The sequence below is a fragment of the Aquarana catesbeiana genome, linkage group LG13 (assembly GCF_042186555.1).
Source record: "Aquarana catesbeiana isolate 2022-GZ linkage group LG13, ASM4218655v1, whole genome shotgun sequence".
NCBI lineage: Eukaryota > Metazoa > Chordata > Amphibia > Anura > Ranidae > Aquarana > Aquarana catesbeiana.
The window spans coordinates 204,141,716-204,169,298 of NC_133336.1; the positions used below are offsets into that span (position 1 = coordinate 204,141,716).

The window sequence follows — 27,583 nt, forward strand, 5'->3', positions numbered from 1 at the left end:
AAGTTCATGTGTGTGTAAAGGCAGGTGTCCCAATACTTTTGGTAATCTAGTGTAATAGTCCAGTATTGGATATTTAGGCTCCATGCACACTGGCTTGATACATTGCTGCTACTATAGGAGTTTTGTATTCTGCCTGTAGAAGCAGCTCCATGTTCCAAGACATACTTTGAGCTCAATGTTTAGAGGCAGGAAAAAAAAACTTCTGGTTCATGTTTCTGATTGGAGCTTTCTGGCAGAAAAAATGCAAAACTCTCCTAAACTCGTCTAAACTTTGTACAATAAAATCTCTATATGAAAGTGTTTTTCTGCCAAGGGAACTGACATTTTTTAAGCCCAGTGTGCATGGAGCCTTATGGAGTCTAAAGATGGAAAGTGATGACATTTTCATATTTCTATATTATTTATGTGGTTTAGATATAAAACTGTCCCAGAATATTATTGTCTCAGTTAGTCCTGTTATACTCACAGTAATTTCTCTATCTGGCTTGTTGTCAGAGCTTCCATCAGATCCCTGAATTGAGGACCCTCCAGATTGTTCCCAGACAGGCCCAGTGCCCTCAGTGTCTGGTTATTTCTTATTCCAGATGCCAGGTGGGGGCAGGAACTGTCTGTCAGGTGATTATCATACAATCTGTAGAAGAAGAGAAGAATGTTACCAGAAGAAAATGAATTTCTCCCCCAGGAATGAATGTAACTATTCTCTACATCAGTGTTTCTCAACTCCAGTCCTCAAGGCGCACCAACAGGTCATGTTTTCAGGATTTCCACTATTTTGCACATGTGATTTGATCAGTTTCACTGCCTTAGTAATTACCACAGCTGTTTCATCTGAGGGAAAACCTGAAAACATGACCTGTTGGTTGCGCCTTGAGGACTGGAGTTGAGAAACACTGCTCTACATGAATGGAACTCATTTCTCTTTATTGGAATCATTAATATGAGATCACTTTATAAAAGACGATCGATCATCTACACTATTGGAGGATTTCTCTTTTTGTGGATCCCAATTACTAAATGCGACATGAGAAGTGGATGAGGTGGTGTGATCCATTCATTATTCCTGTATGGGGATTGGACCATACACACTCACACTGACCTCTAGGCTTTCACCTCCAACCTTCTGCTAAGTCTTGGATTCAGTTGTGGAGATTCACTTTGATGGTCACAGAAGTCTCACTCATGTTGTGGAAACTTCATTGACTAAAAGTGACACCATTGTACTTTGGGATTTCCTTAGAACATCATGGTGGAGGATTTGATCTTATGGTGTGGAGAAGATTTTATTATTACCGTTCTTTATTTGGAACTTTTTTGAAAATGTTGTACTAATATTGCTGCACTAATTTTATATCTGCTGATTATAAATTCTCTTCATTAGTTATCAGTGAAATAGTCTCCATACCATTGTTATATATACACTTATAGGGAGTTTTGTGATGAGGAGTCTCACTTTTATTGTTATATTGTCACATTTATATTGTGTGAATGTTATATACTAGTGCTGCAGTCTTCCATATTATACTAGATGTGATAATTCCACCAATAGGGATCAGATATAACAATTCCATTCACTACAAAAATACTTTCATACATGTGAGGAAGGGCAGATCTCCTGCAATCTATTCACAGCTACTTCAATCTATATAACATATAATGTACAAAAATACATAAACATGAAGAGCAACAAAGTTATCTCATAAAATTACAAATATCAAGAGAAAGTTCATAAATGTGTAAAAGCAGATTTCCTACAAGCCATTCACCACTACTTCCATCTCCAATCACCATACAGTGACTTGTGTAGTAAGACCCCTTTCACATTGCAGAGCCGATAAAACAGCCCTAAATCGCTGGTCATTTTTGCGGTGCTTTAGCTGAGCTTTTCGTGCCTAGTGGGCCGGTGACAACGGGACCTTAAAGTGGAGCTCCACCCATATTTTAAAGTAATTTCCCTCCAAATCCGCTGTGTGTGCTGATAAAGAATTGGCATATTTTTCCCTTAAACTCACTGTTATATACTGTATAGTAGTCGGCACTTCCTGTCCTCGGCCGCGGCCCAGCATTTCCTCCCCTCTCTGCAATGCCTCCTGGGAGATATTTGTCATCAATCCCAGAAGACAATAAGCATCGCTGGGCCGTAGCATCGCTTTTGTTGCCATGGTTACCAAAGCTTCTCATTTACAGTGATGGGCGGTGGGGGAGGTGGCTGGAGCATCTCAGCTCTGATTACATACAGAGCCCGGGGGAGGGGACAGACACACCATGTACTGATTTATAATAGAGGAATATGACAGGGCAGTTTTGATGAGGCAATATGATGGGGCAGTCTTGATGGGGGCGGTTTTGATGGGGCAATTTTGATGGGGCAGTTTTGATGGGGTAGTTTTGATGGGGGCAATATGATGGGGCAGTTTTTATGGGGCAATTCTGATGGTGTCAATATGATGGGGCAGTTTTGATGGGGGAAGTTTTGATGGGGCAATTCTGATGGGAGCAATTTTGATGGGGCAGTTTTGATGGTGGCAATATGATGGGGCAGTTTTGATGGGGGCAGTTTTGATGGGGTAATTCTGATGGGGTCAATTTTGATGGGGCAGTTTTGATGGGGGCAACATGATGGGGCAGTTTTGATGGGGCAATTCTGATGGTGGCAATATGATGGGGGAAGTTTTGATGGGGGCAGTTTTGATGGGGGCAATTTTAATAGGGGCAGTTTTGATTGGGGCAGTTTTAATGGGGCAGTTTTGATGGGGCAATTCTGATGGTGGCAATATGATGGCCAGTTTCGATGGGGGCAGTTTTGATGGGGCAATTCTGATGGGGAAATTTTGATGGGGCAGTTTTGATGGTGGCAATATGATGGGGCAGTTTTGATGGGGGCATGTGATGGGTGTTATGATACACTTTGCTGGGGGCAATGTGATGCGATTTGCGGGGGGTGTTGTGATGCGAATTGCGGGGAGTGATGTGATGCCATTTGTGGGGGATATTGTGAAGCAATTTGCAGGGGGCCATGTGATGTGATTTGTGGGTGGTGTTGTGATGTGCTTTGCAGGGAGCGATGTTATGCCATTTGTGGGGGTGTTGTGATATGATTTGTGGGGGTGTTGTGATGCGATTTGTGCGGGTGTTATGATGCAATTTTCTCGGGGTGATGTGATGTCATAGAAATTCATTTTTACTTGGTCTACGCCATTTTCAGGTAGGCAATGCAAGAAATAATGCAATTGTAATTTATTTCCTGGAGGGAGGTGGGAAGGAGAGGTTTGCATAGCTAAGGGGCAGTAACTTCCTCTGACACTGCCGTAGCTATGGAAACCTGACCTGAAACCTATCACGCTGCTTGTGCTGCACTGAGCATGTGCGAGATCTACAAGGATGAGATCCAGGAAGAAATACAGTCTGGCTTCAGATGCCCACACTTAAGATGGCCACGGCCTGCTGGAAGTTTATAAAATAACAAACTAATGCTATAAACTAACAAAACAGACTAACTTTACTAGAATACATTAAGCTTGTGTATTATAGGAGTATTTTTATTTAAAAAGTATACATTCGGCCGGAACACTGCTTTAAAAAAATAAAAACGATCAAGATCATAACAACAGCAATTGTCTTCAGGTAGCTTTAGGTGCATACTGTGCAGAGGACACAGTACACTAATTGTAAATACTGTAGCTGTCTGCCTGTGGTATTAATAGGATCAGAAGAACACCACTAATTTTCTTCAGGTAGCTTTAGGTGCACACTGTGCAGAGGACACAGTACACCAACTGTAAATACTGTAGCTGCCTGCCTGTGGTATTAATAGGATCAGTAGAACACCACCAATTTTATTCAGGTAGCTTTAGGTGCACACTGTGCAGAGGACACAGTACACTAACTGTAAATACTGTAGCTGCCTGCCTGTGGTATTAATAGGAGCAGATCAACAGCAATTGTCTCCAGGTAGCTTTAGGTGCACACTGTGCAGAGGACACACTACACTAACTGAAAATACTGTAGCTGCCTGTCTGTGGCATTAATAGGATCAGAAGAACACCACTAATTTTCTTCAGGTAGCTTTAGATGCACACTGTGCAGAGGACACAGTACACTAACTGTAAATACTGTAGCTGCCTGCCTGTGGTATTAATAGGAGCAGAACAACAGCAATTTTCTCCAGGTAGCTTTAGGTGCACACTGCAGAGGACGCACTACACTAACTGTAAATACTGTAGCTGCCTGCCTATGGTATTAATAGGAACAGAAGAACACCACTAATTTTCTTCAGGTAGCTTTAGGTGCACACTGTGCAGAGGACACAGTACACTAATGCCCTGTACACATGATAGGATTTTCCGATGGAAAATGTGTGATAGGACCTCGTTGTCGGAAATTCTGACCGTAAGGCTCATCACACATTTTCCATAGGAATTTCCGACACACAAAGCTTGAGAGCTTGCTATAAAATTTTCCGACAACAAAATCCGTTGTCGGAAATTCCTGTCGTGTGTACACAAATCCGACGCACAAAGTGCCACGCATGCTCAGAATAAATTAAGAGACAAAAGCTATTGGCTACTGCCCCGTTTATAGTCCTGACATACGTGTTTTACGTCACTGCGTTCAGACCGATCGGATTTTCCGACAACTTTGTGTGACCGTGTGTATGCAAGACAAGTTTGAGCCAACATCCGTCGGAAAAAATCCTAGGATTTTGTTGTCAGAATGTACGATCAATGTCTGACCGTGTGTATGGGCCATAACTGTAAATACTGTAGCTGCCTGCCTGTGGTATTAATAGGAGCAGAACAACAGCAATTGTCTTCAGGTAGCTTTAGGTGCACACTGTGCAGAGCACGCACTACACTAACTGTAAATACTGTAGCTAATAGGACTAATAGGATCAGAAGAACACCAGCAATTTTCTTTAAGTAGCTGTAAATACTGTAAAAACACCTGCCTGCCTGTCAGTAGTAGGGATGAGCCGAACACCCCCCTGTTCGGTTCGCACCAGAACATGCGAACAGGAAAAAAGTTTGTTCGAACACGCGAACACCGTTAAAGTCTATGGGACACGAACATGAATAATCAAAAGTGCTAATTTTAAAGGCTTATATGCAAGTTATTGACCTGGGTCCTGCCCCAGGGGACATGGATCAATGCAAAAAAAGGTTTTAAAAATGGCCGTTTTTTCGGGAGCAGTGATTTTAATAATGCTTAAAGTGAAACAATAAAAGTGTAATATCCCTTTAAATTTCGTACCTGGGGGGTGTCTATAGTATGCCTGTAAAGGGGCACATGTTTACCGTGTTTAGAACAGTCTGACAGCAAAATGACATTTCAAAGGAAAAAAAGTAATTTAAAACTACTCGCGGCTATTAATGCATTGCCAGTCCGACAATACACATAGAAGTTCATTGATAAAAACGGCATGGGAATTCCCCACAGGGGAACCCCGAACCAAAGTTTAAAAAAAAAATGACGTGGGGGTCCCCCTAAATTCCATACCAGGCCCTTCAGGTCTGGTATGGATATTAACCACTTGACCACTGGGCACTTAAACCCCCTTAACAACCAGACCAATTTTCAGCTTTTGGTGCTCTCACATTTTGAATGACAATTACTCAGTCATGCAACACTGTATCTATATGAAGTTTTTGTCCTTTTTTCACACAAATATAGCTTTCTTTTGGTGGTATTTAATCACCGCTGGGTTCTTTATTTTTTGCACTATAAAAGAAAAAAGACCGAAAAATCGGTAAAAAAATGTGTTTTTCTTCGTTTCTGTTATAAAATTTTGCAAATTAGTACATTTTCTTCATATATTTTGGCCAAAATTTATACCATTACATATCTTTTGTAAAAATAACCCAAATTAGTGTATATTATTTGGTCTTTGTGAAAGTTATAGCATCCACAAGCTATGGTACCAATATATGAAAATTGATCACACCTGAATTACTGACGGCCCATCTCATTTCTTGAGACCCTAACATGCCAGAAAAGTACAAATACCCCCCAAATGACCCCTTTTTGGAAAGAAGACATTCCAAGGTATTTAGAAAGATGCATGGTGAGTTTTTTGAAGTTGTAATTTTTTCTCACAATTCTTTGCAAAATCAAGGTTTTTTTTTCTTGTTTTTTTTTCACAAAATTGTCATATTAGCAGGTTATTTCTCACACACAGCATATGCATACCACAAATTACACCCCAAAACACATTCTGCTATTACTCCCGAGTATGGCGATACCACATTTGTGAGACTTTTAACCACTTCAGCCCCGCAAACTGTATATATACGTCATTTTTTTGAAGATGGATATCTCGGTAACGGCAGCAGCTCCTGCCACAACCGAGATATCCATCTTTACAGTGAGCGATTCTCTACAAGATAATGGTGGTCTCAGCGGTGGGTTCGCCGCGAGATCACCGTTATCGGCGGCGGGAGAGGTGCCACCCCCCCTCCCGCCGCTCTCCCGCACCCTCCGCCGCTTACCGGAGCCGTCGGTAACGGCGGAGGAGATCGGGTCCTGTCAGTGCTTCGGTATAGAGACGAGTGAGGCCAAGATGGCGCCCACCCGTCTCCATACCATGTGACGGCCGGAGCGGCGTCATAACGATGGCTCCGCCCACTCTCTTAAAGGCACAAATTTTTTAAATGTCATTTTTTTAAACGACTTTTTTTTTTTTTTTTTTTTTTTTTGCATTTTAGTCTAAATATGAGATCTGAGGACTTTTTGACCCCAGATCTCATATTTAAGAGGACCTGTCATGCTTTTTTCTATTACAAGGGATGTTTACATTCCTTGTAATAGGAATAAAAGTGATCCAAATTTTTTTTTTTTTTAAAACAGTGAAAAAATAAAATAAAATAAATAATAAAAAAAAAAAAAAAATTTTAAAGCGCCCTGTCCCGACGAGCTCGCACGCAGAAGCGAACGCATACGTGAGTAGCGCCCGCATATGAACACGGTAGTCAAACCACACATGTGAGGTATCGCCGCGACCGGTAGAGTGAGAGCAATAATTCTAGCCCTAGACCTCCTCTGTAACGCAAAACATGCAATCTGTAGAATTTTTTAAACGTCGCCTATGGAGATTTTTAAGGGTAAAAGTTTGACGCTATTCCACGAGCGGGCGCAATTTTGAAGCGTGACATGTTGGGTATCAATTTACTTGGCGTAACATTATATTTCACAATATAAAAAAAATTGGGCTAACTTTACTGTTGTCTTATTTTTTTTTTCAAAAAAGTGAACTTTTTCCAAAAAAAGTGCGCTTAGAAGACCGCTGCGCAAATACGGTGCAAAAAAAAGTATTGCAATGACCGCTATTGTATTCTCTAGGATGTTAGAAAAAAAACAATATATAATGTTTGGGGGTTCTAAGTAATTTTCTAGCAAAAAAACCTGTTTTAAACTTGTAAACACCTAAAATCCAAAACGAGGCTGGTCTTTAAGTGGTTAAACAGCGTGGCCACATACAGAGGCCCAACATGCAGGGAGCACCTTCAGGTGTTCTGGAGCACCCAGGCCAATTCTGACATTTCTCTCCTACATGTAAAAATCATGATTTATTTGCTAGAAAATTACATAGAACCCCAAAACACTATATATGTTTTTTTAGCAAAGACCCTAGAGAATACAATAGTGGTCATTGCAACTTTTTATCTCGCACGATATTTGCGCAGCAATTTTTCAAACGCATTTTTTTGGGGGAAAAAAACTGTTTTGTGCTTTAAAAAACCAAAACAGTAAGGTTAGCCCAATGTTTTTGCATAATATGAAAGATGAATTTATGCCGAGTAAATAGATACCTAACATGTCACCTTTCAAAATTGCACACGCTTGTGGAATGGCGCCAAACTTCGCTACTTAAAAATCCCCATAGGCAAGGCTTTAAAATTTTTTACTGGTTACAAATTTTGAGTTAGAGAGGAGGTCTAGGGCCAAAATTATTGCTCTCACTCTACCGATCGCAGCGATACCTCACATGTGTGGTTTGAACACCGTTTTCATATGTGGGCGGGACTTACGTATGCGTTCGCTTCTGCATGCGAGTACACGGACAGGGGCGCTTTAATTTTTTTTTTAAAATTGTTCATTTTACTTTATTTATTTTAGTTTGACACTTTTTTCCAAAAAAAATATTTTTGATCACTTTTATTCCTATTACAAGGAATGTAAATATCCCTTGTAATAGGAACATGGCATGACAGGTCCTCTTTACAGTGAGATATGGGGTCAATAAGACCCCACATCTCACCTCTAGGCTGTGCCTGAAATAAAAAAAAAAACGATCCTGGCTTTGATTGTAGCAGTGAGTCGGTAGAAGCACCGGAGGGCAGCGGGAGGGGGGGGCATCCCCTCTCGCCTCCCGTAAGAACAATCAAGCAGTGTAACTGCCGCTATGATCATTCTTATGGCGTAGGGTATTGCCGGCTGAAAAAGCTGATATCTGAATGATGCCTGTAGCTGCACCCATCATTCAGATATCCCCGCACAAAGTCAAGGACGTCGTATGACGGCAGGAGGGAAGTGGTTAAAATGCTTTTTTTTAAAACACAAAGTTGTCCATTTAAACAATATTTCTAACACTAGTGTGTGTGTGTCACCGGCGCAAAACCAATATCTACTAATTCCTTTAATATTAATTACCTTAGCTGCTGCATCCAAAAAAACTTCTCATGGGAATAAATTACAGATACTGTGTGTGTGAATGCGCTGCTACCATCTAAATACGCTTATATCCTCTCTATAAAGTGTGAACTTATTCCATATACATCATGCATCCATATAGAATCATTACTTTAAAAAACTATTATATCAAAAAATTATATCAAAAATTGTGTCAAAAAAAACCCAAAAAAATGCAATAGTTCAATGATGTGTGTCACATATATAGCAAAGTCTCCCAGTGATGTAGTCAAATCTTCTGTCAATTGCCGTGATTGGCGTGCTTTAGTGCTAATTCAATGTGCTAGTGACTTAGTGCTCCACCTCCACCTGTGAGATTGGCCACTCACCAGATATTCCTTTAAAACTACACCTTTGGTTCATTCATGGGGATAACCACTCCACTCAAAGGGAACTTCTTCAACAGATATATTGGACCTTATTGTTCCTCATAAAACATGAAAAAACGATCATCGCGCAATACCGCTTATACTGTTTATTGTAAGAAACAAATAAAAACTGTGCACTCACATTTATGTGTGCCCTCGAGCCGGCACAAAGCTATTCCAACAGTTAGGGACGGATAGGTATAACAACCTAGTTCGCCTATTGTGTACTGTGCGACCTCCGTTCCTCCCCTCGTACCCGTTCGCGTCAACGGGTACGAGGGGAGGAACGGAGGTCGCACAGTACACAATAGGCGAACTAGGTTGTTATACCTATCCGTCCCTAACTGTTGGAATAGCTTTGTGCCGGCTCGAGGGCACACATAAATGTGAGTGCACAGTTTTTATTTGTTTCTTACAATAAACAGTATAAGCGGTATTGCGCGATGATCGTTTTTTCATGTTTTTTGAGGAACAATAAGGTCCAATATATCTGTTGAAGAAGTTCCCTTTGAGTGGAGTGGTTATCCCCATGAATGAACCAAAGGTGTAGTTTTAAAGGAATATCTGGTGAGTGGCCAATCTCACAGGTGGAGGTGGAGCACTAAGTCACTAGCACATTGAATTAGCACTAAAGCACGCCAATCACGGCAATTGACAGAAGATTTGACTACATCACTGGGAGACTTTGCTATATATGTGACACACATCATTGAACTATTGCATGTTTTTGGTTTTTTTTTTGACACAATTCTTGATATAATTTTTTGATATAATAATTTTTTAAAGTAATGATTCTATATGGATGCATGATGTATATGGAATAAGTTCACACTTTATAGAGAGGATATAAGCGTATTTAGATGGTAGCAGCGCATTCACACACACAGTATCTGTAATATTTCTAACACATAGCATGTACATACCAAAAATGACACCCCAAAATAGATTCTCCTACTCCTCCTGAGTACGGTGATACCACATGTGTGAGACTTCCACAGCCTGGCCACATACAGAGGCAGAGTATGGCTGAGCATGGCCGAGTATGGCTGAGCATGGCTGGGTATTGCAGAGTATCGCCGAGTATGACTGGGTATGGCAGAGTATGGCTGGGTATCACCAAGTATTGCAGAGTATGGCTGGGTATTGCGGGGTATTGCAGAGTATGGCTGGGTATGGCAGAGTATTGCGGGTTATGGCAGAGTATTGCAGATTTTTGAGGGGTATTGCAGAGCATGACTGGGTATGGCAGAGTATGGCAGAGTATGACAGAGTATGGCTGGGTATCACCGAGTATTGCAGAGTATGGCTGGGTACTGCGGGGTATTGCAGAGTATTGTGGGATATTTCGGGGTATTGCAGGGTATGGCAGATTATTGCGGGGTATTTTGGGGTATTGCAGGGTATGGCAGAGTATTGTGGTGTATTGCAGAGTATTGCGGGGTATTGCAGAGTATTGCGGGGTATTGCAGGGTATGGCAGAGTATTGCGGGGTATTGCGGAGTATTGCGGGGTATTTCGGGGTATTGCAGCGTATGGCAGAGTATTGCAGGGTATTTCGGGGTATTGCAGGGTATGGCAGAGTATTGCGGGGTATTGCAGGGTATGGCAGAGTATTGCGGGGTATTTCGGGTATTGCAGGGTATGGCAGAGTATTGCGGGGTATTTCGGGGTTTTGCAGGGTATGGCCGAGTATTGTGGGGTATTGCAGGGTATGGCAGAGTATTGCGGGGTATTGCAGAGTATTGTGGGGCATTGCAGAGTTTTGTGGGGCATTGCAGAGTATTGTGGGGTATTGTGGGGCATTGCAGAGTATTGTGGGGCATTGCAGAGTATTGCACAGCATTGCAGGGCATTGCAGAGTAGTGAGGGATGGCTGAGCATGGATGGATGGATGGCTTGATGCCTCTATGCAGCGCTGTGGGCACTACAGATGCAGCCCACAGCACTGCTACCATCCATCCATCCCCCTCTCCGCTCACAGTGTACCGATCGGTACACAGGAGGGGAGGAGAGGAACCGGCATCATGAGATGACGCCGGTTCGTTTACATGTGATCGCTCCGTCATTTGACGGAGCGATCACATGGTAAACGGCCGCGATTAGTGGGGGGGCACGCGAGAGCAGAATTCTGGGAGGATGTCCCTGGATGCCCTCCCAGAGTTAATCAACCGCCCTGTAGCCTTCATTTGGCTATGGGCTGGTTGTTAAGTGGTTAAGGGGAACCACGCACCAAAATTTAAAAAAAAAACGGCGTGGGGTCCCCCAAAAATCCATACCAGACCCTTATCCGAGCACGCAACCTGGAAGGCCGCAGGAAAAGAGGGGGGGCGAGAGAGCACACCCCCTCTTGAACCATACCAGTCCACATGCCCTCAACATTGGAAGGGTGCTTTGGGGTAGCCCCCAAAACACCTTGTCCCCATGTTGATGAGGACAAGGGCCTCATCCCCACAACCCTGGCTGGTGGTTGTGGGGGTCTGCGGGCGGGGGGCTTATCGGAATCTGGAAGCCCCCTTTAACAAGGGGACCCCCAGATCCCGGCCCTCCCCCCTGTGTGAAATGGTAGGGGGGTACAAAAGTACCCCTACCATTTCACTAAAAAAGTGTCAAAAATGTTAAAAATGACAAGAGACAGTTTTTGACAATTCCTTGATTTAAATGCTTCTTCTTTCTTCTATCTTCCTTCATCTTCTTCTTCTGGTTCTTCTGGCTCTTCTGGTTCTTCCTCCGGTGTTCTCATCCAGCATCTCCTCCGCGGCTTCTTCTTCCCTTCTTCTCCTCGGGCCGCTCCGCATCCATGACATGGGGGAGGCTCCCGCTCTTCTCTTCATCTTCTTCTCTTCTTCATCTTCATCTTCTTCTCCGGGCCGCTCCACACCCATGCTGGCATGGAGGGAGGCTCCCGCTGTGTGATGCTTCTCCTCTTTTGACGGTTCTTAAATAACGGGGGTGGGGCCACCCAGTGAACCCGCCCCCTCTGACACACGGGGGCATGACGGGACTTCCCTGTGGCATTCCCCATGATGCCACAGGGAAGTCCCGTCAAGTCACCGTGCGTCAGAGGGGGGCGGGGTCACCGGGTGGCCCCACCCCCCGTTATTTAAGAACCGTCAGAAGAGGAGAAGCGTCACACAGCGGGAGCCTCCCTCCATGCCAGCATGGGTGCGGAGCGGACCGGAGAAGAATATGAAGAAGACAAGAAGATGAAGAGAAGAGCGGGAGCCTCCCCCCATGCCATGGATGCGGAGTGGCCCGAGGAGAAGAAGGGAAGAAGACGCCGTGGAGGAGATGCTGGACGAGAACACTGGAGGAAGAACCAGAAGAGCCAGAAGAACCAGAAGAAGATGAAGGAAGATAGAAGAAAGAAGAAGCATTTAAATAAAGGAATTGTTAAAAACTGTCTCTTGTCATTTTTAACATTTTTGACACTTTTTTAGTGAAATGGTAGGGGTACAAAACCCCCTTACCATTTCACACAGGGGGGAGGGCCAGGATCTGGGGGTCCCCTTGTTAAAGGGGGCTTCCAGATTTGAATAAGCCCCCCACCCGCAGACCCCCACAACCACCGGCCAGGGTTGTGGGGATGAGGCCCTTGTCCTCATCAACATGGGGACAAGGTGTTTTGGGGGCTACCCCAAAGCACCCTCCCAATGTTGAGGGCATGTGGCCTGGTACGATTCAGGAGGGAGGGCGCTCTCTTGTCCCCCCTCTTTTCCTGCGGCCTGCCAGGTTGCGTGCTCGGATAAGGGTCTGGTATGGATTTTTCGGGGGGACCCCACGCCGTTTTTAAAAAAAAATTTGGTGCAGGGTTCCTCTTAATATCCATACCAGACCTGAAGGGCCTGGCATGGAATTTAGGGGGACCCCCACGTCATTTTAAAAAAAAATTTGGCCAGGGTTCCCCTTAATATCCATACCAGACCTGAAGGGCCAGGTATGGAATTTAGGAGGAGCCCCCACGTCATTTTTACCCTGTGGGGAATTCCCATGCTGTTTTTATCAATGAACTTCTATGTGTATGTCGGACCGGCAATTCATTAATAGCCGCAAGTAGTTTTAAATTACTTTTTTTCCTTTGAAATGTCATTTTGCTGTCAGACTGTTCTAAACACAGGAAACATGCGCCCCTTTACAGGCATACTATAGACACCCCCCAGGTATGAAATTTAAAGGGATATTACACTTTTATTGTTTCACTTTAAGCATTATTAAAATCACTGCTCCCGAAAAAAATGCCTTTTTAAAACTTTTTTTTGCATTGATACATGTCCCCTGGGGCAGGACCCAGGTCCCCAAACACTTTTTTTGACAATACCATGCATATAAGCCTTTAAAATTAGCACTTTTGATTTCTCCCATAGACTTTTAAAGGGTGTTCCGCGGCATTCGAATTTGCCGTGAACACCCCAAATTGTTCGCTGTTCGGTGAACTTGCGAACAGCCGATGTTCGACTCGAACTCGAAGCTCATCCCTAGTCAGTAGTAGGGAGAGAATAACAGGAACGGATCTAGCTAAAATGAATACAGTATATATATATTAGTGACTGCTGAGTCAGGTACCAGAAATAAGAGGAGGGGTCCCGTTATAAACACCATAGAAATAGGCCCCCTACAGTCTCAGAACAGTAATGCTGAGAGAGGTTTTGGGAAACCAGGAAAATTGAAGCGTGGAGGCAAAAGAGTTGGTAAACCCAAGAGACCTATTGTGATGGGAAAATGGGTACCAGTGAGGGAAAAGGTGGTTACTCATCAGGCGTAGTGTCTGGAGCAGGTTCTCTACAGAATCAGGAAACTGAGTTGGAAGGAAGTAGCAGGAAAGGCAAGGGGCCAACAGAAAAGAAATGTGAGCTCAGGAACCCCAAGGACAGAGGGAGTAGGCTGAGTATAGGGAAATGTAGGACCCTGTTAAGATCCAGGGTGGGACGTACTTGAAGCGCACCCAAAAAAAAGGTTGGGCCTACGTGGCTGACAGCCAGCACAGAGGTGTCCCAACCATGACGAGTGCTGGTGTTCCTCCCTCCGGATCGAAACAAAGGGGGGATATGTAATAGTGAGAGTCCCTGTCACTGTGAAAAGGGATGGAAAATGGACACAGAGTTTGCATGTCAGGTGACTGCAGTGCTACAAAGCATAGCTTTGAAAGGGAGAAAACTGTGTTGGCAGCTTTCTCCAGGTTTTGGTATTCGGTCATGGGGCTCTGTAGTTTGGAGATTCCATAGTGTCTTGGGTGGGACGGGATCTCCAACCCTGTGTCCAGACTTTGTAGATTACCAGCAGGGTGTGTGCTCAGGTGAGCACAGCACTTATAATGAGGATATGGGAAGACCTCATGGCTCCCAGTTGGAGACTGCTCCACACCCAGAGAGACAGGAGGTCTCCAGGAGTCAGAGGGGCTGCAGGAGGCAGCCAGAACATGTGACTGAAAGAGGCAGTGGAACGGCCTGAGGACTAAGACCAAAGCAGAGCTGTGGGCGCTAAAGTGAAGCCATCCACATTGAGGAATCCTGTGGTCTGTGTGACCAGGATAAAGAGCAGAGGTACTGCTAATGAGAGCCAGGTGGGCTAGCATTTTCTATTGTGTTTATTTGCTGGAGATGAACCCCTGCGTGGGAACCCTTTATGTTACGGACTTTTATTTGCCTTTTTAATAAAAATGGACTACCATGGTTCCTGACTGGCTTGATTCACTGACAAACGCATCTGCCACGAGAGCTAATGGTCCCCGATATTACAAGTGGTTGTTGGATGCGGGCACGAGACGGTGGAATCCGTGTCCTTGCCCCACAGTGATTTCAAGTCAGTAACTATTGGCTGTGTGTGGAAGTGCAGCCAGGCAAAATGCATTGCGTGTTGCAGGTGGTGTGCCTGTGAATGAAAAGTCAAACTTATTTTTTTTTGCTATGAACTGTGTTTGTGTGCATGAGACAGCACAATCTGTGTGTGCACTGTGCAGGTGAAGAAAGCTTGCATGAAGTGAAAAGCAACTTGCTTTAAAGTGACAGTGCTTCATTTTTTGCTGGAGGCCGCAAACGTGCAGTGGAGTGACTGCGAATATGGAAAGTCCACAAGTGTTTGAATCGGCTGTGGACTGGTGCAAGCGGCACCTGGCAGTGCTGAACCAAGCTACAGAGGAAAGAAAGCCAACCCTCAGTGTAAGGGGAGAGCGGCTGGATGTCCATAACTGGAAGAGGGGTGTTGTTGCCCCTGGCAACGCTGCTGCAGTTAAAACAGTAGGTATTGTGAAAAATGTCAATGTGTCAGGATCCAGCAGAGAGAAGCCCATGCTATTTACAAAGAGAAAGGCTGAGACCAAGAGTGGTTGCCTATAGCAACACAGAGCAAGCCAGTCAGGCTGTCTGTGTACCATGGGGTATGTCTAACCAGGATCGTGGCAAGTGGCTTAAGGAGAAGCCGATACATCATGTTGGAGAGAGCCAGCAAAGTTCTGCTGGGAGAGCGCGATCTCCCATGGCAACGAGAGTGAAAGTGGTGCCAGACAGGAGGAGCTGCAGTAGAGATTTGGCTCAGCTTCCCCGCAAAGAGGCTTGTGCGTTCCAGCCAGCTGGGAATCACCAGGAGAGAAGCGCTCTGGGAAAAAGTCATCCAGTACCGTGCCTGGAATGTGGCCAGCTGGGGCTTGGCATGTTTTCTTGTCCTAGGTTCTGGAATTCAGCTGGAGATAATATTGCTGAGAAAAAGTCTTTATGTGCGGGCCCAGATTCCTGTGAAAATATGTTTGCAGTCACCCCTAGCAACAAGGAGTTTCCTGTTGTGTCGGCAGGTGGTGCTAAACAGTGGGAGATGCCTGCTGTAGTTTCATCCCGTGGCCACCAGGGGGAGTTGGCCAGTAAACGTGCAGCAGAGGATTGGTTCATAAGACAACGTACTCAAATGAAGATGGTGACCCCAACTACTGCGGTGGGTAAGACTGTCTTTAATGAAATAATGGCTGGAACTGCTGATTTCCGGTATAAAAGGACTGGTTACAAGACTGTCCCTGATGATGGGAGAGTGACCCCAGTTAGTGGGGCCACTGAATGTGTTCTTGAGGGTGACTTGTCTCTGTGCAGTACCTAGAGTTGCTACCTCATCCCTTTAAACCCGAACACCTATGAATTACACACGTTCTGAGGCTAATTAAATGCAGATAAGGCACCAAGTGAGTTTAATTACCACCTTAATCAGCCACAGAACCCGTGTAATTAATATGTGTTCGGGTTTAAAGGGATGAGGTGGCAACCCTAGCAGTACCCTGTGCAGTGGGGAGGCAGGGGTTAAAGTCAAACCTGCACCTGTGTGTGCATCTCAAGAGGAAAATAGTGATGTGTCTAATGTCTGCCAGTCTCAAGTTGGCAGTGGGCTAGGACAGCCTGCAAGAAGTACAAATGCTATCAATGTTGAGGATTATGGAAAATGTATTGCTGTTGGGAAACCCCCAGGTTCTTGCAGAGCAAAAGCTGTAATCAAAAATGGGCCATTGCCCATAGCAACTGATGGTAAAACAGCACAGTTGTCCCTAGACATCTCCAGGGAACTTCATTTATTGGAGCCGGAGGTTGCCCTGGACAACTGTGATGTCACTCTGGTGGGACAGTGTGGAACTGTACCGTGTAATGGTAATGTGTTAGTGCAAACTGCTAGTACTAAAAATGTGCAGGTAAATGGTGGGTTAACACAACCTGTGAAAAAATGCGAAGGTGTGTGAGGTTTATGAAGTGCCAGCTGAGAAAGGTGGTGAATATGGTATATTGCAACCTGCTGTGTTAAAACATGTATTACCACAGTCTGACATGATTCACAATGATTTGTGTAATGAGCCTGAGCCCATCTGTTATGTGTCCCCTTGGGCGGATGAATCGGTTCTGAGGAGTACAGGTGAATGGAGCGCACAAACAATGGATTGGGAAAGTTGGGGTAAAAATCTTATCTCCATGATAGATAAGGTTTTTATGCACAAAAATAAGGTGGACACTGGTTCTGCTGTGCCAGCAGGAGGAACTGCAGAACAGCTTGTACCAGAGTGTGCAGTGGCTGCTGCAGGGGTTAACCTTCATGAGCAGGATCAACCAAATAAGGGTGAGCGCACAGCAGACATTGTCCGTGACCCACAAAACTGAGGTTGACATGGAGTGTCAAAGTGACGTTGTCACTGGTAACGTTCTGGAGCAGTTCACTGATGCTGAGCCTGAGAAGTTGAGTATGAGTCCAGCACCTGGCAGTGCTCTGGGTGAGCACCAGGCTGTGGTTACCTCCAGCTGGGAGGATGTTGGTTTGACAATTGCAACTTCTCAAGTCTCAGCAAATGAGTCTGTCTGCATTCCCAATGTAATGAAAGTCCCCAGAAAGGACTTGGGTCTGGGATTAAGGGTCTGGTCTGTAACCAAAGCATTAAAGGAGATGCTTAAACTTTTTGGGATGTACAGCCAATCTATATTGGGGTGTTTCCTCCACAGTCAGATGGCCTGGTACTGTGGAGTACCACTAGGTGGAGCACTAAATGGCAGGCTGTACAGAACAAAGGAGAACAAGACAGGAATGGTTTATTCTTGAATGTATTACTCTTGTTAAAAGTTGCTTCTGGGTATGCTGCTGGGTTAGTTCCTGAAAAAATGTTATATGGGAGATGCTTTGGAGAAACTAAAAATGAGTCCAAAATGTCTGAGGTTTCACCTCCTAACAGCCCGATGGGAAGCATGTCTGCGGCTATGGTCCAGGGTGGTGCTGGTCAGTTGTCGGTGAAGGGCGTGTATACTGCCCCGGTGGACAAACCACGTGAGATGGAAGGGCCGAGCATGGACCAGAAAACAGCAGAAATCCTGACTGGGGCTCAGACAGAGGTGGTTAAAGAGTCTGGGGTCACCAGTTCAATAATAGGTTTATGTGACAAACCTGATATGGTCCCTGAGACAGGGAAATGGGTAAAAAGTGCAATAAGGTTGGTACGCCGATCAGACGAGAGCTCGCCTGTTCCAGTTTTGGATAGAAATCCAGGTGGTATTAAAGGTCAAGTGGTAGGACAGCTGTCTGCAGAGTGGGTGAACCCAGGGGAGGTGACATCGTGTGAGGTTCCCGTGGGTGATGGCGGCCCTCCGGTATGTGTGCCCTCTGCAGACTCTGCCCTAGCAAATGCTGAAAAAAAAGGCATTGGTGACATGTGCAACATTGAGAGGTGTAAGGTTGGTTTTAAAATGTCTGTCAATGATGAACCAAGTAATGTGTTAATGGTACATTATAATGTGGTGTCCAAAGGTACAGGTAAACCTGGTAAACAATTAGTGACTGCTGAGTCAGGTACCAGAAATAAGAGGAGGGGTCCCGTTATAAACACCATAGAAATAGTCCCCCTACAGTCTCAGAACAGTAATGCTGAGAGAGGTTTTGGGAAACCAGGAAAATTGAAGCGTGGAGGCAAAAGAGTTGGTAAACCCAAGAGACCTATTGTGATGGGAAAACGGGTACCAGTGAGGGAAAAGGTGGTTACTCGTCAGGCGTAGTGTCTGGAGCAGGTTCTCTACAGAATCAGGAAACGGAGTTGGAAGGAAGTAGCAAGAAAGGCAGGGGGCCAACAGAAAAGAAATGTGAGCTCAGGAACCCCAAGGACAGAGGGAGTAGGCTGAGTATAGGGAAATGTAGGACCCTGTTAAGATCCAGGGTGGGACGTACCTGGAAGCGCACCCGAAAAAAAGGTTGGGCCTACGTGGCTGACAGCCAGCACAGAGGTGTCCCAACCATGACGGGTGCTGGTGTTCCTCCCTCCGGATCACAACAAAGGGGGGGATATGTAATAGTGAGAGTCCCTGTCACTGTGAAAAGGGATGGAAAATGGACACAGAGTTTGCATGTCAGGTGACTGCAGTGCTACAAAGCATTGCTTTGAAAGGGAGAAAACTGTGTTGGCAGCTTTCTCCAGGTTTTGGTATTCGGTCATGGGGCTCTGTAGTTTGGAGATTCCATAGTGTCTTGGGTGGGACGGGATCTCCAACCCTGTGTCCAGACTTTGTAGATTACCAGCAGGGTATGTGCTCAGGTGAGTACAGCACTTATAATGAGGGTATGGGAAGACCTCATGGCTCCCAGTTGGAGACGGCTCCACACCCAGAGAGACAGGAGGTCTCCAGGAGTCAGAGGGGCTGCAGGAGGCAGCCAGAACATGTGACTGAAAGAGGCAGTGGAACGGCCTGAGGACTAAGGCCAAAGCAGAGCTGTGGGCGCTAAAGTGAAGCCATCCACATTGAGGAATCCTGTGGTCTGTGTGACCAGAATAAAGAGCAGAGGTACTGCTAAAGAGAGCCAGGTGGGCTAGCATTTTCTATTGTGTTTATTTGCTGGAGATGAACCCCTGCGTGGGAACCCTTTATGTTACAGACTTTTATTTGCCTTTTTAATAAAAATGGGCTACCATGTCCCTAAATATAGTTCCTGACTGGCTTGAATCACTGACAAACACATCTGCCACGAGAGCTAATGGTCCCCGATATTACAATATATGTGTGTGTGTGTGTGTGTGTGTGTGTGTGTATATATATATATATATATATATATATATATATATATATATATATATATATATATATATATATATAATCTCTCTATATCTATCTCTCTCAACGCCGGAACACACTACACAGGGCCGCCGTGTAGATGGCCTTATATAATGTGGGGCGTGTACTAAACCCCCTGAGCCATAATTGGCCAAAGCCACTGTAACTTTGGACAATTACGGCTCTCTGTACAGGCGGCGCTGTGATTGGCCAAGCATGCGGGTCATAGTGCATGCTTGGCCAATCATCAGCCAGCAATGCACTGCGATGCCACAGTGAATTATGAGCTGTGATGTGCCACTCACATTTGGCGCGAACGGCCCATATGTTTCGCAATTCGGCGAACGGCCGAACACACGATGCTCATCCCTAGTTTACACACACAGATTCATGGTCCTGCTGTAATACCAGGCAATCGCGGGTGCCCCGCCAGACATTACGGCCACCGGGCACGCGCATTGGTTCCCCAGTGACACGGTGTGCGTGATTGCTGTCGGCGGCACACACGCACCCCCTGGTGGGTCGGGAAGGCAAGGGCATCATATGACGGCCTCCCAGAATGAGAGCCGTGCCGCCTGGCCATCATATGACAGCCAGTGGGCGGCAAGCGGCTAACTATGTTCGCGTGTTCAAACAAATTTTTTGCCTGTTCGCATGTTCTGGTGCAAACCGAACAGGGAAGGGGTGTTCGGCCCATCCCTACTACATACTTGTTGGAAGATCTAACAGAGATTGTACAATCAGACTGTAATGTGTGTGATGAGAATTAGATATCCTGGAGGTTTTCTCTTTTTGTGGATCCCAATTACTAAATGTGACATGAGGTGGTGTGATCCATTCATTATTCCTGTATGGGGATTGGACCATACACACTCACACTGACCTCTAGGCTTTCACCTCCTACCTTCTGCTAAGTCTTGGATTCAGTTGTGGGGATTCACTTTGATGGTCACAGAAGTCTCACTCATGCTGTGGAAACTTCATTGACGAAAAGTGACACCATTGTACTTTGGGATTTCCTTTGAACATCATGGTGGAGGATTTGATCTTATGGTGTGGAGAAGATTTTATTATTACCGTTCTTTCTTTTGACTTTGACGATTTGTACTAATATTGCTGCACTAATTTTATATCTGCTGATTATAAATTCTCTTCATTAGTTATCAGTGGAATAGTCTCCATACCATTGTTATATATAAACTTATAGGGAGTTTTGTGATGAGGAGTCTCACTTTTATTGTTACATTGTCACATTTATATTGTGTGAATGTTATATACTAGTGCTGCAGTCTTCCATATTATACTAGATGTGATAATTCCACCAATAGGGATCATATGTAACAAATACATTCACTATAAAAATACACTTTCATAAATGTGAGCAAGGGTAGATCTCCTCCAACCTATTCACAGCTACTTCAATCTATATAACAACATATAATACATAAGCATGACGAGCAACAAAGTTATCTTATAAAATTGCAAACAACAAGACTTTATACATGTTAAAAAAAGCTGATTTCCTACAACCCTTTTACCACTACTTCCATCACTATATAGTGACTTGTACAGTAACAGAAAAGGGAAGTCCCAGAGATTCATCCAGATGGTTTAAATCAATGCTGATCAGCTGCCACCTCATTGCAGAAAATTCAGTCAACCTCCACCACACCAATGAGCAAACAGGTCACTTACTAAAAGATTTGTCCCCACAAGCAAGGCCCAGATCAGCAGGCAGGAGCGTAGCTGGGACACAAGCCAAAAGGTCCTTACCAGCTGGGCAGCGAAGGTGCAGGAACATAAGATGGAAGCAGAGTCAGCAGAGTCAGGATAGAGGCCAGAGTCGGTACACAGTCAGGCAGAACGGCAGAGAAGCACAAGACAGGAAAAGAGTCAGAGTACAAGCCAAGGTCACAATAGGCAGGCAGGAATCCAGAGATTGGTCAAGGGCAAGCCGGGTCAAGCATGTGTAGGCAGATATAGAAGGTCAAGGCGCATTTAACCACTTTAGCCCCGGAAGGATTTACCCCCTTCCTGACCAGAGCACTTTTTACAATTCGGCACTGCGTCGCTTTAACTGCTAATTGCGCGGTCATGCAATGCTGTACCCAAATGAAATTTGCGTCCTTTTCTTCCCACAAATAGAGCTTTCTTTTGATGGTATTTAATCACCTCTGCCTTTTTTTATTTTTTGCGCTATAAATGTAAAAAAGACCAAAAGTTTTGAAAAAAAAATATTTTCTACTTTTTGTTATAAAAAAAATCCAATAAACTCAATTTTAGTCATACATTTAGGCCAAAATGTATTCGGCCACATGTCTTTGGTAAAAAAAAAAGTCTAAGCGTATATTTATTGGTTTGCGCAAAAGTTATAGCGCCTACAAACTAGGGTACATTTTCTGGAATTTACACAGCTTTTAGTTTATGACTGCCTATGTCATTTCTTGAGGTGCTAAAATGGCAGGGCAGTACAAACCCCCCCAAATGACCCCATTTTGGAAAGTAGACACCCCAAGGAAATTGCTGAGAGGCATGTTGAGCCCATTGAATATTTTTTTTTTTTGTCCCAAGTGATTGAATAATGACAAAAAAAGAAAAAAAATACAAAAAGTTGTCACTAAATGATATATTGCTCATACAGGCCATGGGCATATGTGGAATTGCACCCCAAAATACATTCAGCTGCTTCTCCTGAGTACGGGGATACCACATGTGTGGGACTTTTTGGGAGCCTAGCCGCGTACGGGGCCCCGAAAACCAAGCACCGCCTTTAGGATTTCTAAGGGCATAAATTTTTGATTTCACTCCTCACTACCTATCACAGTTTTGAAGGCCATAAAATGCCAAGATGGCACAAAACCCCCCCAAATGACCCCATTTTGGAAATTAGACACCCCAAGCTATTTGCTGAGAGGCATGGTGAGTATTTTGCAGCTCTCATTTGTTTTTGAAAATGAAGAAAGACCAGAATTTTTTTTTTTTTTTTTCCAATTTTCAAAACTTTGACAAAAGGTGAGGTCTGAAATATACTCACTATACCTCTCAGCAAATAGCATGGGGTGTCTACTTTCCAAAATGGGGTCATTTGGGGGGTTTTGTGCCACCTGGGCATTCCATGGCCTCAAACTGTGATAGGCAGTGAAGAGTGAAATCAAAAATGTACGCCCTTAGAAAGCCTGAAGGCAGTGCTTGGTTTTCGGGGTCCCGTGCGTGGCTAGACTCCCAAAAAGTCCCACACATGTGGTATCCCCATAATCCCCCATCGATCGATAGTGCACTTGGGTGGGCTGGGCTGGGCCGGGCGGAGGGGCAAAATGCAGGTGCTAGCAGGTATCTGTGCTGATCCCGCTAACACTGCGTTTTTTGGGAACCCTAAACTGCTGGGGACACTAGTATAGATATGATCAGATCTTGATCCGTTCAGATACTAAACCACTAAGGGAGGTGTATGCTGCATGCGTGGGTGTTAGCGATACTGGCGCTAATCTGACGCTGCCTGGGGCGACGCATATCACCGCCGGGTGATCAGGGGGCTAAACCTTTATTCGGTAATAAACGGCGGGTGCCCTGACACTATAAAAAAATAAATGAACTAACCAGCATCACCCGTAACGGTTATACGGTGATCAGTGGTGAAAGGGTTAACTAGGTGCAATCAAGGGGTTAAAACATTTATTGGGTAGTATATGGGGGTCCCTGTCGCTATAAAACGCTGACGGTGAACCTAAATATTTACCTCCCTAACTAGCATCACCAGCGACACTAATACAGCGATCAGAAAAATGATCGCTTAGCGACACTGGTGATGGGGGGTGATCAAGGGGTTAAAACTTTGTTAGGGGGGTACCCTAGACCTAAAGGGGGCTAATACTAACTGCCCTAACACTTCTAACTGTCACAAACTGACACCATCCAGTAATCAGGAAAAAAAAAACCTGCTTGGTGTCAGTATGACTGGGGGGGGGGATCAGGGGTGTTTAGTGTGCCTGGCATGTTCTACTGTGTTGTGTTTTACACTTACTCAGATGTCTTCTCTCCTCGGCGCTGGAACGGAAACTGCCGAGCCGAGGAGAGATGACATCATATCCTCTGCCTCTGTGTACTATAGAGAGGCAGGGGATGTTTCTCATTGGCTGGGAGCGATCGCAAGGGGGGGCCACGATCAGATGGCCTCCCCCTCGCCTCTCAACGCTCCCAGACAAATGCCGACCGCCGCTGGCACCGGGGGGGTCTGATCGGACCCCCCCGCTCGCGGGAAGGCAATCACGTACCAGGTACGTGATTTTGCCTGCCCGTGCCATTGTGTTCACGTATATAGGCGTTAGGCGGTCGGCAAGTGGTTAAACAGAAACTAGCTGAAGACCACTCAGCAATCTATTCATGCCATAGTTCAGCTTAAATTTGGCACCCGTGCACACACTTGTACATGTGTGTGTGCTCATGCGCATGCACATATGCACATTTATTCTTGTGTACATGCTAATACATTTACACATGTGCACTAATGCCCATTCTGTATTGAGCCTTTGCTCATAATTATGAGCATGTAATGTCCTTATGGTTCCAACTGAGCTTCTCTTACACACTACACTGACAAACTTCAATATACTGCAGTAAAACTGCATGGAAACACTACACTGTCACTACAGTAAAACTGCATGGACGCACTACACTTAACGTTGCATGATCACTATATTCACACTACACTGACACTCTACTCTCACAACAGAATCACAATAGCAAACTATAGCACACTAACTTGCTAGTAGCAATGAACAGCGCCCTGTTCTATATCTCGCCACTCCAACATCGCACTGCAAACGGCTCCCCTGGGCAGGAACCTTTTATAGTGTGGGGTGAGTCTATGAGCAACGAGCCATGATTGGGCTAAGTCATCATGACTTCTCCAATCATGGCTCTGACAATGCTCTGTGCCCTGATTGGGCAAAGCCTTTATTGCTTCAGCCAATCAGGGCTTAGAATTCACTGTGCGGTGTGCAGTGCATTGTGGGACATATGATGGGCGGAACAAACAGTTGAACCATTTGCCCAACACTAGTCTTTTTTACCCTACTACAGTACTTCCTCACAAACACATATTTCCTCTTAGGAATATCCATAAGCCAACTTTTTTTATGACAGCAGGTATTCAGCATGTAACTGTTACAATCTACCTTCTCTCCATTTATGTGGGGTAAAATGCAGATTGGAAGAGTTAGTTTTCACATTTTCCAAAACAAATCCATTTATGCTATAGAGCCCTTGCATATACATATAGTGGATGTAATGGGGGTTTACATACTAAAACTGGAGAGGGCAAAATCTGGTGCAGCTCTGAATGGCAGCCAATCGGCTTCTAACTTAAGCTTGTTCGATTAAATTTTGATACAAAATACTGGAAGCTGATTGGTTTCTATGCAGAGCTGCAGCAGATTTTGCCCTCTGTTCTGGATGAAGCCGTTTCTATGTAGTGTGATCACAAAGGCTAACCGCCTACTGCAGTCTCTGCCGTTTGACAGTTCTTATATAGATAAGGGGAAGATCCACCTGGTGACGTCTCCTGTTGCCCCCCTTGTGATGTCACTGATCCAGCATGCATCGGTTGGTGACATTGTAAGGGGACAGGGTCACCTGCTGATATCATTGAGTGACTACGCCCCTTAGCTATTCAAGAAATGTCAAGTGGAGAAGCTGGCATTCGGCAGGGAGCATTCAACAAGGCCAGAGGTTTTTTCTTTATACGGGTCCGTTGTTGCAGTGAGCGGCGTGATTGACGATGGAGCTACATCGGGAGACATTGTTTTTTTATTTTTTTTTTTAATAAAGGAATTGTCAAACTTTTGTACTGTCTTTATTCTCTTTTTGCACTTTTTTGGTGAATGGGTAGGGATAAGCAAAGTTAATTTGTGAAACTAGTCAACTCCTGCTGTGGTTCGTCTGTACCTGTGTTTGTCATGAACTGTTCATCTCTTCAATAAAGCAATTTGTTTATCCTCTATGTTGTGGAGTGTGGTCAATACATTTTTTGAGGGGTACTATGTATCCCATACTCATTCACATTGGGGGAACCAGGATCTGGCCCCCCCAGTTAAAGGGGACTTCCATATTCCGATAAGCCCCCAGCCCGCAGAACCCCACAACCATAGCCCAGGGTTGTGGGAAAGAGGCCATTGTCCTCGTCAACATAGGGACAAGGTGCTTTGGGGTGTGGGGGGGCAGAGGCCCCCTGCCCCAAAACACCCTCCATGTTGAGGGCATGTGGCCTGGTATGGTTCAGGAGGGGGTGGCTACTCACTCGTCCCCCCCCCCCCCCCTTTCCTGACCTGCATGCTCAGATAAGGGTCTGGTATGGATTTTTTTTTAATAAATGGTGTGGGGTTCCCCTTAAAATCCATGCCAGACCCAAAGGGGGAGGGATCCCACACTTTTTTTAAAATGTTATATTGTTTTGTTTACATTTCAGCTGTCAGTGGGGAAGCCTGCTGACAGCTGATGAGTCATTGGTTGTTAAGGATGCAGTGGTCGTCTGCTTAAAGAGGACCTTCAGTCCATTTTTTTTTTCAACTTTCCATCTATTAAATCTTCTGCCCTTGTTGTTTTAACTTTGGATGGTAAAACTTTTTGCCTGTAAATACCTTTTACAGCCCACTTCCTGTTTCTTTTCTGATAAAAAGCCTAGGCTTATGACATCCATGCACAGCTCTCCCTCTCATGAGTTTGCCAGGAAGGGAGGGGGGATAAGTCATTGAAGGGCCAATGAGAGCTGCAGGGCTGCAGAGCTGTTGGTCTGCCCCTGTGTAAATCCAGGAAGTGAACAGGCAGCAGCTTCAGCTGCCCACAGTTAAAATGGTTGCAGCCAGACTAAAGCCTCATTCACACGGTATGATTGTTGGCAGGCGATTGTCTGTTGACAGACTGTTGTCCTAAAATCTTACCATTAGTATGCTCCTTTTGACAATTGTCCAACTTTCGGCCAACAAATATTGGATGACAGGCTAGTAAATTTTTGGTGGACAACGGTTTGACATCAGATTTTTGTATCGTCAGTACACAAATTCGTCACACAAAAGTTGAAAGTAAAAACACGCATGCTCGGAATCAATGCTCACCAAACACAAAATTAGCAGAAGGGGCCCAAAGGGTGGTGCTCAAGAGCTGAATTCCTCATAGTACATCACTACATTTGCGCTTGTTGCACAATAATTGTGTACCGTTAGTATGCAAGACAAAGTCCTGGTACACACCCTTTTGACAAAAATCAGACGCCCGGCTGGCCAACAATCGTACCGTGTGTACGAGGCTTAAGTGGAGGGAGATTACTAATTGCACATGTCAAGTTGTTAGCATTTTTTTCTGCTCCAAGAAGATAAATAGTGTTATCCTATGTGTGTAATAGTGTTATCCTATGCACACTTCATTAGGCTTATCAGCATTTTTTGAGCTTTAGCATCTAGGAGCAAAAAAAAATGATAATTTTGTAGAGTGTTTTTTCCAGCAGAAAAAAATACTGAATGTTCCTAAACACTCCCAAATGCTTCTAACTGCTTTTAAATTCTACTAACAACTTTTTTTGTGAGCCTTTTTTCCCCTTCATGTACTGCAAAAAATGATAATGCTCTTCTAAAAGCTACTAAAATGCTACTAGAAGCTGGCACAAAAATGCTATTATCAACATTTTTTATCAACTGTTTTTTTCCTAGCTTTTTTGAGTTTATGCTAGTGTTCATTGAGTACCAAGAGTTCAAGAGTAACTTCACTTTCGGAGGAAAAAAATAGCAATTAAAAAATAACATAGCATATATAATTGTGACTCAAATCATAATGTAATTAAAAATTACCTTTCCTTTTACAAAAGGTTTATTGACAGTAAGAAAACTGAATATACAAAGAAAGCAAACAGGGCCATTTCAACATTTCAAAAAGTAGAAAATGTACACATCCTCTAAATAAAATATTAAGGGCATAACCACGGATGGTACAACAAAAAATATA

The 27,583-nt window shown here is 44.5% G+C and overlaps 1 protein-coding gene across 2 annotated transcripts in view; it reads right to left on the minus strand.

Moving 5' to 3' along the window:
• Positions 1 to 27,583, minus strand: part of LOC141117739 (NACHT, LRR and PYD domains-containing protein 3-like) — a 498,266-nt gene that overhangs the window by 38,997 nt on the left and 431,686 nt on the right. For both annotated transcript variants that reach the window (XM_073610753.1, XM_073610752.1), the window contains exon 7: positions 467 to 631. In XM_073610753.1, coding sequence (XP_073466854.1) covers positions 467 to 631 — 165 coding nt within the window. The remainder of the gene's footprint in view (positions 1 to 466; positions 632 to 27,583) is intronic.